The sequence below is a fragment of the Castor canadensis genome, chromosome 7 (genome assembly GCF_047511655.1).
Source record: "Castor canadensis chromosome 7, mCasCan1.hap1v2, whole genome shotgun sequence".
Taxonomy (NCBI): domain Eukaryota; kingdom Metazoa; phylum Chordata; class Mammalia; order Rodentia; family Castoridae; genus Castor; species Castor canadensis.
In genome coordinates this window covers 107845993-107864144 of record NC_133392.1, presented here as the reverse complement: position 1 = coordinate 107864144, position 18152 = coordinate 107845993, and the positions used below count along the sequence as shown (strand labels likewise).

Sequence of the window (18152 nt, the reverse complement as noted above, 5' to 3'; positions counted from 1 at the left end):
ATTCTGGATTTCATTAATTTTTACAAAATGAAGATAATGATTATTTTTTCACAATATCATTGCCATATTCAGAAATTATAATTTTGATATCTAATCATCTATCTTCCTTTGCTTGGTTTTTAACATCCTCTTATTTATTCCCACTAAGCTGTATTTATTTCCAATAATTGTTTTCATGCACTGTCCTATTTTCTTAGCTTCAGAAGTCCCTTGATGTTTGTTACACTCATTTCTGTTTCACTGTACTTAAATTAGTTATGTGATTGTTCTATAATTACAATGACTAGCATAGAGCTGAAGAGTTCTTAAAAACCATTGAGGTTAGCTGGGTGCCTGTGGCTCACACCTGTAATCCTAGCTACTTGGGAGACTGAGATTGGGAGGATTATGGTTTGAGGCCATCTTGGGCAAATAGTTCCTAAGATGCCATCTCCAAAAAAAATAGCCAGAGGTGTGGTTCAAGGAGTAGAGCACCTGCTTTGCAAGTTCAAGGCCCTGAAACCCCAGATCCACCCTCCCCCCAAAATTAAAAACATTGAGCTCAAATCCCTACCTAATTCTCTTTTGTGAAGAGGAAGAGAGAGCTGAATGTTAAGGTCACTGTCCAGAACAGTCATAAACACTAACTATGTGACTGTTCCAGTAAAAAAGGTGGCCAGCCCACAGGCCATAGTTTGCTGACCTTTATTCTAGTGATTTAGGAGTACTTGAGAGTTCATGAAACATGCTCATACACGTACCTAATACAATAACCATGTGTGGTAGATGGGACACATGCGATTTATCTGCATTTCATAGGCATAGACACTCAAATAGAGAAGTATTTAGTCCAGATTTCCTACCCCAACCCCATTATCACTTACATAACTATGTAGTTCAGGAATAACAGAAAAGAAATGTGCTCACCTACAATGACATGCTGACAGGATAAACTCAGGAACTTAGGTTGTTATATAGCTCGGCTCTGGCAGAAAGGGTAATTCAGAAAGGTTTTACAAAGTTGGTCAATTCTTTTTATTAGGCTCCAATTTGTCTTTCAGGTATTGCCTTTAAGAGCTGTAAAATCCAAGTCTGAGCCAGGCTCCAGTGGCTCACACCTGTAATCCTAGCTTCTTAGGAGTTGGAGATAAGGAGAATCGTGGTTCCAAGCCAGCTCCAGGCAAATAATTAGCGAGACTGTATCTCAAAAAATGGGGTGGTAGAGTGGTTCAAGGTATAGACCCTGAATTCAAGCCAAAAATAATTAAAATCTGCATCTGTTCAGAAATTTTGTGCTCCTGATGACATCACCCCCTTATCTCTTCATGAACAGATTTTCTAGTTTTATTTGGACTACTCCAAGTACTCCCCTGCAAATATAAAGGTCTTTAAGCTTTATATGGGTTTTAAAATTTGGTAGTTTATACAAACATGTAACCCAAAGGGGCCTCCCATTTAAACATCTAATTGTGGTGCAATAGATGAGGCACTAAAATGAAAGTAAGTGAAAATTAGGGTGTATTTGTTACTACAGACTTGTAAATTTAACCTCAACTAATTTTAATCTTTAGCTTTTTTAATATAAGAAAATAATTGTATTATCATTTAACTTAATTTTAAGGGATTACATGGATCGTCTTCTTGATGAAAGTGAAAGCGCTGCTTCTAGTCGAGCACCATCCCCTCCCCCAACTGCCTCAAACAGTAGTAACAGCCAGTCTGAGAAAGAAGATGGCACTATAAGCAATAATAATCAAAATGGTAAGCAACCAAAGAAACATTTCTATTTCTTCACAGTGGAACACTTTCCTTCGGTATCTCAAGAAATCCAGTTCAGGTTTCTATTATTCTTTAAAAGTAGAAGTGAAACTTGTAAATAATGATGTCAGCATAGGTCTTTCTAACAGACACAGAATGTAAAGTAACTGGAAAGACATCACTAAAAAGTAGATTTAACTAATCAGTGATTACCATTTCTTTTTTAAAGAAATGTTTCTTAAATTTATCTTTTCTTAACTGGTTAACTTGTAGATCAAAACTCCATCCATTTCACATCAGAAACACAAGTATTTGTGAAGCACCATGAGAGCTTAACACTTAGGTGCTTTAAGCATATAGACAAAAAGTAGATAATAAGGGCACTATTTTAAATAAGTTGTCTTTGATAGTGTAATAACCTTGAAGAACAAGAAAAGATAAAGCAGCTTGTCAGCTTGTGCGTTAATATTCTTGGAAACATTTATCTCCATGAAAAAGAGAAGCAGAAGGCATACTGACTTGTTCAGCCTTGTGTAGAGGCCAACTCTAACTTGACTGGAGTTCTTGTTCTGAATGTACAGGGTATCAGAGATCACTGTGCTGATCTTTAAGACATACTCAGAGAATTCTTTTGATTTTTACTTTGATTAAAATGGTTGTCCTAACTAAGTAAGAGTATCATCAAGCAGAAGGTAATAAGCATGTACATACACCTTGCTCTTGAATGGTAAACTGTGAATTAGAAATAAGGGGAGAGCCAGTGGAGAGCTAACCTCTTGCTGGGAGTAACTGGAAGAGAAACACTGAAAGCTTTGCGCCTTGCTCTGAGCTTTGAGCTCACACTAGCAGTAATATGTATAGACCTGGTTCATTTTATGACTCCTCTCTAGTCTCTCATTTCTTCTTCTGTAAGAACAAACCAAATGATAAAATGGGGTCCAGCAGCCATGTCTTGGTCTATAATTGTTCATCTAACGCCAGTCATGTCCTTTCAATAAATGTATTATTATGTAGTACAGTAAGACTCTGAGTCTCCAACTTGGAAACCTAGGTGTAGCTAGTTACCGCTACTTCTGTCTTTTCCTATTGTTAACATCAAGAAAACATTGGTAGGCTAGGATAGGTTACCAATGTAACCTATTCAGTAGCTCAGAAGACATTCATATCAGGTAAGTGCAGTCAAGATTGCTCAGCTTTTTCAATAGAAGGATGGAGCTTTTCAGCCCACTTTATTTTATAAGGAATTTACATAGTGCCTTGACATCATAGCCATTTGTGACCTATCAGCCTGACCTAACTTTTTGGACTTGATGCTCCAGAATTGTTGCTTCAGTATGATACGATACCACATCCCTACATGTATTTATGATTTTGAGTTCAGTTTTGAGTTGAGGAAAAGTCAATAGTTTTTTTTCCAATCAAAATGTAAAATTTGAGGCTTTAGGAATACTTGTCAGGTAACTAAAATTTAACCATCGCTAGCTTATCCTGTATTTTACTTCCTGTCATCAAAATTTGTATCCCATTTTGCAGTCAACTCTGGTATCTTTCTGTTACTACTTTTATGAGAATAATTAAACTTTCACTTTCCTTACCTATTCTGGAGGACTTTTGTTTGTTGGGTTTTGTTTTTGAGACCAGGTCTCACTACATAGCCCAGGCTGGCCTCAAATTCTTGGTACTCTTGTCTCCTTCTCCTGAGTTCTTGTGTGTGCACTACCACTGCAACTAGGATTTTTATTCACAGTGAGCACTTTCCAGAGTATGTGTCATTATGACAGATTATTTGAATTCGCTTATATATAGTATGTGCTGCTCTTTTCGAGATTTACATAAGAATATGCTCATGGCATCTTGGTTTTTAAATGGCAGTAGTAAACTTACTCTTCCATAATAAAGAACACTGATTTTTGTTTTGACATGATTTTAGAAAGTCATACCCCTCTTGCTAAATCTTAATAGTTTATTAAGTCAGCTTAATTAGACTGCTGGATCCAATGACTATTTGTTGTCAATAATAACTAGAATGCTTTTAACAAATTCCAAATTCTGGTCTTTGTCCTTTTATATTTGTTAACTTAATTTTCACAACAACCCATAAAACATAAACCTTCCTTGATAAGCCATTTTGCAGTAGCTGTTTTATAGTAAAGAGCTTACTCGTTTAACTTTTTAGTATTAGGAGTTTCATTTATCTCTCTTCCAACTTAGGAGTGTCATCTAATGGACCAGGTGAAATATTAAACAAAGAAGAAATAAAGGTTGAAGGGTTACATGTTAACGGACCAACAGGTGGAAATAAGAAACCACTTCATGCAGATATGGATACTAATGGTTATGAAACAGATAACCTTACCACTGACCCAAAACTTGGCCATATGACTGCAAGACATGAAAATGATTTTGATGAAAAAAGTGAAAGACCTGCCAAAAGACGAAGAGTAAACAGCAGTGGAAAAGAAAGTCCTGGTTCCTCTGAATTTTTCCAAGAAACAGTCTCACACGGAAAATTTGAAGGACTTGAAAACACAGATGACTAAATTTTACAACTGTTTTACTTTCTTTGGAGTAAATTCTGATATGACTACAATTTTCAGGGTTGATGGGTTAACCTTAAAAAAATTGATTTTCTTGAAGCAGTGGGTAAAAATTCAAAAATTTGATTTGAGTCCTAACTTCAGGAAATAAGACTTAGTAATTCTACTTTTGCAGGTTCTTTTACTTTAAAACTGTCAAAGACCCTTTTAACAAGATAAAAACTGGCTCAGTAAATTTAATCTAAAGACATATCTGTACCTTCTCATTTGAGGTATTAATTATTAAAATTCACTACAAGGTAATTTTTCCTTAGTGTGATATGGAGGAATTTCAAAAATCAAGTTCACATTTCTCCTTTAACACCAGTTTTTCTGATTTTCTTGAAATGTCTTTACAGGAGACATTTTTCTCTCCATACAAATTGAGTGTCATTATTAAGGAAACCCTTATGAATCCTGAAAGTTATGCTAGCATGATTTTTTTATATATAGAAGTTTTAAAATAAACCAAGTCAGGTTTGTATATGTAAAATTGTTGACATCAATGATGTCTTTCCATATTCTTATCTGGGCTTAAGAAATACATTCTGTATTTTTCCAGATTCTTTGTAGCCTTTGAAAGATTTTTACAGTACATATGTCTTGACTGAGCTGTCCTTTCTTAATACAAAAGCTTGTATAATTTTCTTAACTTGTACAGTTGGTAAACTTTTATGAGAGGAATTGATATTCTAAGTCTGTCAGCTTTCATTTTATTTTGCTAAGGTTTTTCTAATGAATTTTTAAGTGTTTGTGTAGTTAACTAAGTCATGTTTCTTATCCAGGTGGTAAAAGCATTCATAAAGGATTATGAAAATTTGTTTTTCAAATTTCTACTTAAGAATAAATAGTTTGAAAATTCTGAAATTAAGCATGATACTTAGATTGGCTCAGTTTGTTTTGCATTTGCTATAATTTTCAAAATTATTTTTAAGCAAAACAAAGGTTTGTTGTCAGCTTAAGTGCTTAAATGTGTTGCGCTGACTAGAATCCTGTTCAGTTGTTTTTTATGCATTGTAATATTTCCCATTAAATCAACAGAAGGGGAAAGGTCAAGTGATATTTAGATATTGGCACACCCAAGTAAAAACTGTTGGCAGACAACAGTAATTGATTTTATCAGGAGAAAGTGATGGAGTTTGAGGAGTTTTCAGACTTTTCCAGGTATAAGCCAGTTTTTCAGATTTGGTAATGTTTTTTCAAAAATGAAAATCATTGCTGTGTGTGAATAGGATTATCCATGTTTATAGCCTTGTGTTAAGGGTGCCATTTTATTTTTAGTGCAAAATTCTTGTTAAAAAGTGTAGTTTTATACAGCTGATAGACCAACCTATATCCAAACTTTTATAAAAGATTATTAACTATTCTTTTCTTAAACAGGCATAACTCCAAATGCTTCTTCTAATTCATTTTCAGCCATCAGTTCAAGAGCCAATGCCTTTTTAAAAGAAATCTGTGGTCTTGTTTTTAAGGGCGCAGCTGTCTAATGTTGATGGAGTAGAGGCACTGAGGAATGATCATGTAGGCCTTCACCCCACAAAGTATTACCATCACATTTGTTCAGACTGCCCCCTTCTCAAACAGTGTTAAAAGCCACTTTACAACACTTGACTTCATGTAGTGTCCTTTCACTCTTGTTACATAATTATCCAAGTAAATCATTTAAGTTTTGAGTGGAAGTGTTGGGAAGCATGAGTTTTTCGTTTTTATTTTACTTAAAACATTAATTTATCCAGAATGGCAGTAGCTTTAGCATATGGTCCCAATCCATATAATCCAGGTGTTTTTTTTTTTTAAATTGATTTTGCTTTGGTTTTTTCCGTGTGTGTGTGTGTGTGTGTGTGTGTGTGTGTGTGTGTGTGTGTGTGTGTGTTGGTTTGGGGAGGGTTTTTCTTTTTTGTTTTGAGGGAGTTTTGTTGGTTTTTGAGACAAGGTCTCGCTGTTTAGTCCAGGCTGGTCTGAAAACCCACTGTGTATCCCAGGCTGGCCTTAAACATACGATCCTTCTGCCTCAAGTCTCCTGAGTGCTGGGATTGCAGATGCGCACCACCATACCCAACTACTATCCATTTTCTAAATCAGATTTTATTAAATGAATCCAAAGCATCCAAGCTCTTTGTCAGAGATGGCCTGTAGAAATGTTTTTAAAGAATAATGATTCTGTACTTTTTAAATTATTGGAACATTAGAGGTGCCATTTTCACTTTTTTAAAAAAAGATGCATCTTGTTTGCAGGCTTGCAAAATACTTGCAAACTACTATAGGAATGTTTTAAGTAGATTCTCAGGCATGTTGGCAAATGTGGCACACGTGTAAGTGTTAGGAAGTTTTCTTAATCTTTTTAATGTATGCATAATGAAAGACATTCCACTATTATAATACATATTGCTGAGCTTTTCGTGGATATTTAATTGTATTTTGTGTCTCCACAGGTATTTCACACTTTGTTCTTCATAATGCAGCCATTATAACTTGATAAGTCATTCATTGCACTATTTTTTTAAAATTCTAATAATATTATGAGTTTAATTTGCTTAAGATTTAGTACATTTTATAACTCTTGAACTCCTGACAAATTGCATTGGGAAAAGAAGCCTTTGTTCATAGTTACTTAGTCCCCTCACCCCATTCCCACCCCAGCAAAGTACTGTTATTTTCATTTGGAATGGTATTTTGTTTTGTGATGTGTTTTCAAATAGGGTTCAGAATCCGCAACTCAGTTCAACACATCTGTTGAGATTTAAAATGTATTTGAAGTAATATTTAAATAGTCATTTAAAATTATGAATTCGATGTTTTTAAATTTAAGCATAGTAATTTTGCACTGTAAAATATTTCCCTTCTCCAGTTTCCTTCTGCCATTCTGAATATGCTTATTAAAATATTTTTTAAACATATTTGCATACATAATGTGGTGTGAATGATTTTCCTTCCCTTAATTCATTGGGTTTTAATCGCAGATTTTTAAATCTTTGTGGTGCACATTCCTTACCCCACATACGTATACCAACCATGTCCCTTCTGCTCCTGTGCATAGTGCCCTGGGCATTTTTCAGTGGCTCTTGGTCTTCATTACCTGATACTGGGTGCTGCATTCTTGTCTTTTATTCTCCCTAGATAGACCTGTATTCACTGTTTCTCTTTCACTGGACTATATAACTAAAATTTTATTTGTTCTCTTTATTCCAGTGGAGTTCATATTACAGAATATTTTGCAAAATAAAACTTGTTTTGCCACAATAGTTGCTTTGCTGTCAGGGTGGGCACTTGGAGTAACTGAAGGTGAGTGAACTTCCATAGGCACTAGATGTGTGCTAATGTCCCCAGGGTGTGTAACTAACACTGTATCACTATTAAATACCAAAGCAGAAATACTAAGGTTTTCCCAACTAATCCATATTCACCAGAAATGCCAGTGTGTCCATATGAGAATAAATAGGAATTTTTAAGTTTTAACTTTATTTTTTGTATTCTGACAATATTGCTTTGTCTATCAAAATTCTGATGGCTTGAATTTTTTACTATAAAAATCAGCTGTTTTTAAATCAAGTTCATCTTGTGAAAAATCTTAATGGGTCATCTACCCAACTTACCTGATTTCATGTATTTTAAAATCTGGATTAACCTAATAGGTCGCCATAAATTATGTCCCCTTCATATTGTATGGATCTTTTGACATTTGTTTGGATACGGAGTTTTTTTCTTTATGAGTATGACTTTTACATGGCTCCTATGACTTAAATGTGCTTAAAATGTAATTTTTCTTTTATTGAGTAAGAAGTAATTTGAACACATTTGTAAAGATGAAAAACATTGAAGCCATAAAAACTGGTACCAAATTCTGATTTTCCTTCACCCAAATTGATGGTGAAGGTTCTTTCATATTCATTTGTGTTTCCCTATACCCTAGTGTCCAGTAAATATTTGGGCCTATACTTGTGCCAAGTACGATGCTTGGCTTGTGACTTCAGGGATGTGGCATGTCCTTTTCTTGCAGAGCAACAGAGAAGTGTCAGGATAGAAGTACATGCTGAGTACAGAGAGGAGTAGGCATGATTTCAGGAAAATAAGAGTTTGCCTGCTTCTTTGGCATGTAATTCTAGCTAAGTAAGACTTTTCTTGGACTTAATGTTTGTTAGAAATTAACCAACATGAAAGAAATGCATGATTTCCCTCCAAATACCATTTGTTTTTAATACTAACTGCAAAGTTGATTATTTTATAATTTGTGGGTGATTCAGGACTCACCCTTTTCTTGTAATTCAGTACCCAGAGCACTACATGGTAGAGAGTGTCCTGATTTGCTGAACTTGAGGTGGGGCCTAATGTAAATTTGTCCTGATTTTACAGATTGACTCTGGCTTTCTCATCATTGGTAACACTGGTTGACTAAATAGAGGTGGCTTAATAATATATTATTCTACATACTGATGAACTTAAGTTTGCAGACTTCAAGTATTTCCAAGATAAATAGTTCGCTCCTTTCTCCCTGAAAGAAGATGGACTTTGGATTAATATGAAGATTATATACTTAAACTTTCAAAGAGAAAAAGTACATCTGGGCAGATTTGGGAGTGCCTTCTTCCAGAAAGTGGAGGAAATCAAGCAGACAGTAGTGTCAGAGTAATCTAAGCCAGTTTAAATTCCTGACCAGGAAATCTAGGTTTCTTATAAGCAGTTATTCCAAAGAACAGCTCCATAGTACCTTAGTCCTACCCTTGTCTCCAGCTGGGCTTTGGCTGAATGAACATGGGAAACCAGTCTGGCTAACAATCTATAGTGGTGCCAGTCATTCTAAGAATGCTCTTTTAAATTTATTTTTTAAATACTCTATTAATCCCCTCTGAGCACATATTTATAGATGATGGAAATTTATTTGGGTGGCTGGTGATTCTGAGCTTTTAAACAGCCTGAATCAGGAGCTTCCTGAGCTGCCTTGCCGTGTGGTTTCTTCTTTATTGCCTCTATATGCACTGTAAAAGTACTTGGGCTATGTCTGCGAATTCCTAAATGGCTAGTGCAAGTACTGGACCAAAAAATAAAACAACTTAGTTGTATCAGTTGTACCTATGAGGGAAAAGAGCAGGATGACGTATTTTTGTGAAAGGAATGTTTTCCTCCATATGTATGCACAGTAAAAATAAAGGTCATATGCTGTAAAAGTTACTTCTGAGTGGTGGAACTACAGTTGTCACACCCCCTTACCAAAGAAGTCTCATGGCATGTGTCACAGATGCCCTTTTGGGTTGGCATGATTCTTCCCCTCCTGATGGCCATGTCAGGACCATGGGCTCAGTCTTTGTCCAGTAAGTACCTATGGTCAGGGTAGGGGGACTGTTCGCCACCCTTAAGCAAATTTGCTGTTGTGGGTAGGCAGGTAAGTCTTCATCATTTGATGGCAGCTTCCTTGTGAGTCATTTCGCTAGAATTGAAGAGACATTCCCTCAAAAAGAATGTGTTCTAGTCTCAGAAAAGGTGAATTAAACAAATCATCCACCACTGTTATGTGATTGCTGTTACAGGAACTGCATGTGGCACTATAAACCACCACTCTTATTATTCTCCCCAGTTTCCAAATGAGGAAAGTGAGCCATCTTGAGAAGTTACAAGACTTCACAGATTTGTCTGAATTTTGTTTGCCTATTTTCCCAAGTCAGGTTTTTGTATTCAGCTGAAAAAACAGATGTAGCCTGCAAACTAGTCTAGCACAAGTCTGAGTTCTAGAGAAGAGAAATTCTGTCAATTTGGGGGGAAAAACAAAAAGTAAGCACTGTGCATAGCAGGAGGAGGAATAACTACATGGGGTGGGTATAAGACAGGCTGGACTCCAGGCACTGGAATTTCAATAATAGAAACTACTAGCCAGAATTTGGGATCTGTGGTGCCATGTGTCAGAAGTTCAGTGACCGATGGAATTCAAACTACAAAGTCCCTCTAGTATTTTCCCAGGCACCAGGTAATTAACTCTCTTGGGCCTTGTGTGACCTCAGGGAAGGACTGGCACTGAATTTCATGGAAGGTGGCCAAAACAGGGACTCGGATTTATTTTGATTTACAGAAATAAGTAATGTGACATTTCTTCCACAAATACCATACTTTCCCGCTTATTCTAGGGAGCACCACCATATCTTTACTATTTAAAAAAAAAAAAAGACTTCATCATTACCTATTCTACCTCCTAAAATAATTCAGGTTCTTTTTCTCTTTGGTTTCTCTTCTGTGTGTTCACAACCACACGTCAGGACCTCAGGTCCACTTGTACAATAGTCTCCTAGGCCTGATGCACCTACCTCAGTCCTGCCCCTCCATGTCCCCTCCTCCTCTGCAGAGCATCCCCAGTGACCCTGATACAGTGTAAATAAGATCCAGAGTAGGTCCTCAGCTTAGTTACACTGGCTGCCAGGAGGCCAAGTCTCTATATATCAATGCCTTTGGAGCAGGCGACCAGTCCTACCATTACTGTATCAACTGCATTCATTCAGATCCACTCCACCTGCCTGCCCTGTGAGACATCTGAATTTGCCAATCTCTGATCTTGAGCATATAATTCAAATACTTCAGCTGGTCTTAGCCTTCTAAAGTGCAGATGGGGGTGCTTATGTCTTGCTATGCTCCCCCACCAAAAAACAATGTAGCTATTGGCAAGTCTGTCTAGAGAACTCATTCAGCAAACACTGTGTGCCTACCTGAACACAAAGACCTACTTGTTTGTAGATGTTGGGCCTAAATCTGATTAGACAAGTGCTGAAGAATGCGTGTGTGTGTGTGTGTGTGTGTGTGTGCGCGCGCGCGCGTGCGTGCGTGCGTGCTAGGGATCAGACCAGGCTTTGCAAGTGTTCCACCCCTGAGCTCCACCCCATGCTGGTGGAGCTTCAACACATGCTGGTGGAGCTTCACCACAGAGGTGAAGGCATGTGCTGTAACAGCAAGGGAGGATGCGTTTTGACAAAGTTCCAGACTGGGGGAAGTAGGTACAGAGGTCCTAAAATGCTGGAGGACTGTCTCCTCCAATATCTTAAATTCTAGTTGTACACAAAGAGTCCTCTCAAATGGTATTTCCCGGAGGAAGCCTTTTCCTTCCTACTTTTCCCAGGGAAAATGAAATTCCTCCTCCCACACATTCTTACACATATCTCAGATAGACTTTGATGATTCTGTCATTATTTTTACATTGTCTAGGGTATTCATGGAAAAAATGAATTACCTGAGGATAAGCAAGCATGATAAGGCAGTCCTGACAGAATCTTCTTTTTGCATTGTCTTAACAAAGACATGTTATCTGGAATGTACTCTTTGGAAATAAAAGAGTTTTGAAATCAAAATCCAGATTTAAATTTCTCAGTTGAGCAGGGCTAGGCAAATCACTTACCCTTGTTTCTGTACACCAGTGATACAGTAAAGACCAAGTACAAAGCATGTTTTAAAAGAGCTAACAACAGTAAACGAACCCAGTTGACCGTAACCAAATTGTTTTTTCCTCCTAGCAAACCAAACTGCTTCCTGTCGTTTATTCCCCAAAATGGTGCCTCCAGAGGGCATCATCAAACAGCTGAAAAGGCACAGCTGTTGGTCTTCTTAGATCCAACCAGCCTCCAGCTCATTCCTAAGCTTTAAAAAATGTACTGCGTCTGAACACTGAATGAACAGCATCTGATAAGCATACAGTGGTGATCAGTGTGGTACCACATCTAGTAAAGGCAAAGTAGGAGAACAAGAACCTAGCATGATTCATGAAGACCAAAGGGGTTTTGAGTCAGACTGACTAGAGTTTGAATATGCCTCCCACAACCACATAGGCAATTGATCTTCCCTAAGCTTTATTTGTAAAATAAGGTTGTGTCCTGATGGATGGATGGACCTCAAACCGTAAGTATCTGGCAAGTGCTGCGAGGAAGCCCAGTGAGGCAGGAAGCCAGTCAAAGGCCCAATGACAAAAAGCATATACCTTTTGACAAATTATGAAGAACAAATTATTATGAACAGCCAAACTAAGGATTTTTAAAAGTTGATGAAATGCATGCCTTATATACAGTCTCTTCAAAAAAGTTGGGAAAACTGGATATACACATGCAAAAGCATGAAGTTGGACCCTTACTTTGTATCATATAAATTAACTTAAGGGCTGGGGTGTGATCAAGTAGTAGAGCAGATGACTAGCAAACATAAGGCCCTGAGTTCAAACTCCAATACCATAGCCAGGCACTGGTGGCTTACATCTGTAATCCTAGCTACTCAAGAGGCAGAGATAAGGAGGATCACGATTCAAAGCCAGCCTGGGCAAAAAGCTCATGAGACTCCATCTTGAAAAACCCTTCACAAAAATAGGGCTGGTGGAGTGGCTTCAAGGTGAAGGCCCTGAGTTCAAGCCCCAATACTGGAGAAAAAAAAAACAAAAAAAAAAACCTCTCCAGTACCACCAAAATGAAACAACCAAAATGACATTTAACTTAAAATGTGTTCAAGAGCTAATCATAAAACCTAACATCATAAATCTCTTAGGAGAAAAGGAAAAAGCTTCATGACTTTGCATTTGGTAATGATTCCTTGGATATGCCACCAAAAAGCACAGGCAATAGAAGTGTAACTAGATAAACTGGACTACACAAAATTTAAAAATTCTCTGCATCAAAGGACATAATCAACAGTGAAAAGGATAAAATATTTGCAAATAATATGTATTTGATAAAGTTAAAAAAAAGAATATATAAAGAACTCCCATTACTCATTGATTCCAAAAACAGCCTGATCAAAGAGTGGAAAATGGGCTTAAATATTTCTCCAACAGAGAAATATAAATGTCCAACACACATATGAAAAGGTACGTTATCATCACTGCTCATTAGGGAACTACGAATCAAAACCACAATGAGCCCATTACCTCACCCCATACGGATGGCTATTATCCAAACAGAAAATGGCAAGTGTGAATGAGGATGGAAAAATCAGACCCCTTGTGACTGTTGGGAATGTGAAAGAGTACAGCCATAATGGAAAGGGTATGGTGGTTCCTCACAAGTAGCAATCCTACATCACCCAACAATTCCAAGTCTGGGTGCACATGCAAGAGAACTGAAAGCGGTTTCTTGAGACTATGGCTCATAGCAACATTAGTCACAAAAGCCAACAGGTGAAGCAACCCATCAACAGACAAAATGTGTTATGTACGTACAACGGTGTATTTCTCAGCCTTAAAGGAAATTCTGATAGAATGCTACATAGATGAACTTGAGAACAGTTACCTGAAATAAACCAGTCACAAAAAAGACAAATACCATGTAATCACACTTGAGTAAGTTACCTGAAATACTCCACTCCAGAGGCACAGAATGAGAACATTTTGTTTAATGAGTACAGATTCCGTTTAGCAAAACGAAAAAAATATGGAGACTGACTGCACAGCACTGTGGATATACCAAACACTGAGCTGTACACTCAAAACAGGCAAGGTAGTAAATTTATATGTATTCTACAAGCTTGTTTTTTCTTTTGTTTTAGGTGTCTTTAATGTACTCTTCCCTCTGACAGGCCTTAATGTACCTCTGTGTAGTGTCTACCTGCACCTGTACCAAAGTGGCTCTTCTCAATGAACATGTTTTATTTTTGACTTCTTATCAAGTAAAGCTACTCAGACGCTAGGAAAGCTGATCATACAGGTGAAGCATTCTGAAAGCAGAAAAGTTAGCATTTCTTTTCTTCAAATTGACACGAGGTATGCCAACGACAGCGAGTATTTAATCAGATGAGACTTTTCTTTTTGTAAAGCATTCCTATGGAAAACAGTATTCTCCTGTTACTAGGCCTTAATCAATTAACTGGATGCTGTTCTCTCAAGTGTGAGAAGAATTCTGTCTCCATTAGTTTTTGTATTCATTTAGAAAGAAATTCTAATACACACTTTCAGGAAAAGGTATTTATTTGACACCATTACAAAAATATTTAGGCACATAATTTTCATGTTTATGTCACCTGATTTACATATCTCAATCCTCAGTACCTTTTAAAAACACTAAATAAATTGGTAAATAGAATCTATATATTGGAAAAATATGAGAGACTAACATTTGTAGACAAAAACCAGTTGATCAGTATGAGAAAGAAAACATTTGTGGACAAAATAATTTCTAGAAACATTTTTGAAGAGACAGTAGTAGATTTCTTTTTAAAAAGTATTTTCAAAACGAACAAAACTTAAACAAAACAAAACCATAGAATATCGCACACCACAAAGTAGCATCCTAACAGCACTAGAAGGCAGGTTTAGAAAACAGTGATGACAAAGAGACCCACCAATCGCCACAACTGTGATGAGCACAGAGGCAGAGGCAGCACGAGGTAAGTGCATTTAACTCAGAGGGGACCAAGGAAGTTCTGGCCTGTGTGGGAGCCACCATCAGTTGATACACTGAGAACACTGGGAGTTTTGTTTTTGTTGTTGCTTTTTAACTGAATTTTCATTAAGAGATAGAAAAGAGTTTTCTTCTGAGATAGAAAACAGCTTTCATTTTTTGAAATTTACTATCTTAACATGAAAGTAATTTTGTTCTTTTAAAAAAATAGGTATCAACATCTGTACCACACCGTGACCATTATATTCAGTAGGTTTTTTTGGTTTTTTTTTAAAGGAAACAAAAGTGGACAGAAGCCGTGATGTCAGTACTCAGGCAGTGCAGTACACGGTCATGTTTTTCTAGAAACACACACACTGTGTGTGTTTGAAAAAGCATTTGAAAAGCACAAATTACGAATCTTGTTTGTGCCTCTCTGACCAGGAAATGACATGGCTGCATTTAGGGCCTAATATGTACTAGACATTGTGCTAGGTTTGTTTTATAGTCATTGCCTCATTTATTCTGAATATTTTCCCCTTAGGAAGGGAAAAATCAATCGCAGTCTATTTGTTTATAGGAGGAACCATAATTAGTTATGGGGAGGTTAAGCATATATGCAGTAGGGCTGGGCGCCACTGGCTCATGCCTGCAATCCTAGCTACTTGGGAGGCTAAGATCGGTAGGATCACAAGGCCACCAGGCCACTCCAGGCAAATAGTTCTAGAGACCCATCTCCAAAATAACCAGACAAAAATAGACTAAAGGTGTGGCTCATGCAGTAGAGCACCTTTTTTGCAAGCGCAAAGCCCTGAGTTCAAACCCCAGTCCCACCAAAAATACAAAAAAAGAGTATGTACAGTTGGGAAGGAAGAACTTGGGCTACTGACAGAATTCTAAGAGCCATGTCGCTGATCTCAACTACAGGGCTGACTACTGAGTTACAGAAGTCCTTTAAGATTGAAACACTGCGTTCCTCTGGAGGTGGATCACTGAGAATCAGTGGCACTGATAACTGTACCTCAGATCTTGCTCACAAATTCTCTTCATGTGCTTCCTCTCTCATTTAGGGGCCAGGTCACCACCTCTAATAGCAGAAACTGTGTCCCACTCATGTTTCCCCAAGCTTGATATACAACAGCTGCTCACTAAGACTTCACTCACTGAATGAGGCCCAAAGTCCTAGGTACTCTTCCGAATAGTACTTTCTGATGTGAAACTACTATTCTGTCTACTCTCAGCTCTATTGAACAAAACCTTCCATGGATTCCTGATACAAGAGGATTACAGTAAATTTGCAGGTGTATTTTTTTAACCTACATTTAAGTTGGATCCTACAAACATGATTTTTCAAATAGAAAACAAAAATTAAAACTCTCCTAGTCCTGTTGAGACACCAAAATATGAATTGCCTGGGTCAAAAGAGCCCAGTGGATTCTAAACCCAATGAAACAGAAGCTAGTATGTGCTCCCGTGCAAGGCCTCCAGCCTCCAGTGCAGACTGCACTACCAAACTCAGCAAACACACTCATCCCCAAAGCCAACGCATGTCTCTGAGCCATGCTACAGGGCTGTGTTTGAGTGAACACTTCCCTCCCCAACAGGCAATCCAGGCAATGCCCATTCACAGCTGCTCTCCCAGGATGCAGCAGCACCAGTCCTGATAGAGGCTGGCAAGCTCATTAAGTGAACCAAGGGCAGAGGATACAGGCAGGTGTGTCCAAAGGACTCTCATGCTCGTGCCACTGAAGGAGGGAGGATGCTAACACTGCCAGGAAAAGATCAAGCCCTGACAACACAAAACACCAAACTAGCCTTTCCCCCACACCAGATAATTCAAAATTGTGGGCCCTGGTCACAATACCTGAGAAGATGATAAGAGGAGGAGCAACCAGTCCCAGAGGAGGCAGGCAGGGAAACGGAGGCAGGTCCCCTTACCTGCCTGCCAATCTCATGCAGAGAAGGGTCACCACTGAGCTGCTGCGGAGTTGGATATAGGATGCAGCTCTTCAGCCTCGCGCTGTTATGGAGCAGGAAGGGCAGGTGTTTCTAGTCCCATTTGCAGACATGCTGGTTCTGAGAGCTGAAACATCTCACTCATTGTCCCAGTCCTTCTGAATGGATGGGGAGAACAAGTTCTCGTCTCACCTTCAGTCACTGCGGCAGGAGTGAGATCTTTCAGATACCTCCTACAACAACTTTTGCACCCTCAACACAATGCCTGGCACACACACTCAGTACACTTTAGTTGAATGAGTGAATGAAACAGATGAATACACAAGTAAAAGGCCTACTCTCTCCATCCCTTCATTATCCCCTCCTGCATCACAAAGTGTCAAGGCAGTCTCAAGAAATGCACTCAGCTCATCCCATGAGGGCTCAGGGAAGCAAACAGGCAAACCTCATTGTTTTACTGCCAAAGTTGTTTCTGGTGACTGCACCAGACGATGATGTTATGAATACAATGTGCTCCTAAGAAATACAATTCGAAAAAAAGAAATTTCAGCTATTCAGCTGCATTTCTAGCAGAAGAAAGGCTAACCTGCCTCCAGGAGCTGCAGCAATTTGAGCGATGTGGCTCTCAGGGACACCTGGATATCAAACTATGGAATAAAATATTTTCAAAACACTGATATTTCACTGTCAGAGTAGAAGAAAAATAAATTAAAAAGCCCAGTACATTTTCCAGTCTGATATAAATTAACTCAAACAACACATTTAAAATAGAGTCAGTTATAAGTTTCTCTGGTAAAATTTGAAAAGGCAGCAATCAATGCTCTGTTGTGCAAGTGCAAAGGAACGGTGCTCTCTGCGTAACTGAGAGATCTCAGAGTCTGGAGGAAGTGCCAGTGTTCTGCGTTGATCAGCAACTTGGCACAGAGTTGGAGCAATGCTCTGTTCACACTGCTCCTTTCCCCTTAATGTCCAGCTTGCTACTGGCCTCTGACTGTTTGCTCAGCTGCTCTTCAGTGAAAGTGATGTAAGAATATATCAGGCTCCCAGCAATGCTGCAAAACAGAAAACTACCATGAAAGAGGGAAGAGGAAGTGTTTTATAATACTTATAATAGCAAAAATAATAGATGAAAGGTAAGCATTACACAATAGAAAATTGGATAAATTCACATGATGGAATACTATGCATCCATTAAAATGAAAACGAGGAAAAGATTTCATAAAGCATTAACTACTGTCTAACTCTGTTTTATTTACGTAAACATGAATCTGTGCATTGATCTGCACATACAAAAGTCTGGAAAGATATTAACAATGGTTACACCTGGATGCTGAGATTGCAGCTGCCTTCTTCTCGCTAGAATCAAGTCCACAGTGGGGAGCTTTTCACATGAGCCTATGGTGGCTTTAGTGGGTTTCACTTGTCCATCATAACTACCACCAGAAGATTTTATTCTTTGCAGACAGTGATTTCTCTGTGCATTCTTTGTGGGGACCTTGAACTCACCTGGTTTACAAGCCTCCTGCCTATCACCAAGCTGAAAGTAAGCTGGAGGAGC

The 18152-nt window shown here is 38.1% G+C and overlaps 2 protein-coding genes across 26 annotated transcripts in view; one reads left to right on the top strand and one right to left on the bottom strand.

Annotated features, from left to right (window-relative positions):
* Window positions 1–7210, top strand: part of Mier1 (MIER1 transcriptional regulator) — a 54986-nt gene extending 47776 nt beyond the window's left edge. For 23 of the 24 annotated variants that reach the window (XM_074079813.1, XM_074079822.1, XM_074079810.1 and 20 more), the window contains 2 exons: window positions 1601–1740; window positions 3949–7210. In XM_074079813.1, coding sequence (XP_073935914.1) covers window positions 1601–1740; window positions 3949–4277 — 469 coding nt within the window. In that variant the 3' untranslated portion in view covers window positions 4278–7210. The remainder of the gene's footprint in view (window positions 1–1600; window positions 1741–3948) is intronic. The other variant, XM_020170796.2, reaches the window with a different exon arrangement.
* A 6998-nt stretch (window positions 7211–14208) lies between these two features.
* Slc35d1 (solute carrier family 35 member D1) overlaps window positions 14209–18152 on the bottom strand; it is a 41386-nt gene continuing 37442 nt past the window's right edge. For both annotated transcript variants that reach the window (XM_074079827.1, XM_020170801.2), the window contains one exon: window positions 14209–17646. In XM_074079827.1, the coding sequence (XP_073935928.1) occupies window positions 17538–17646 (109 nt within the window). In that variant the 3' untranslated portion in view covers window positions 14209–17537. The remainder of the gene's footprint in view (window positions 17647–18152) is intronic.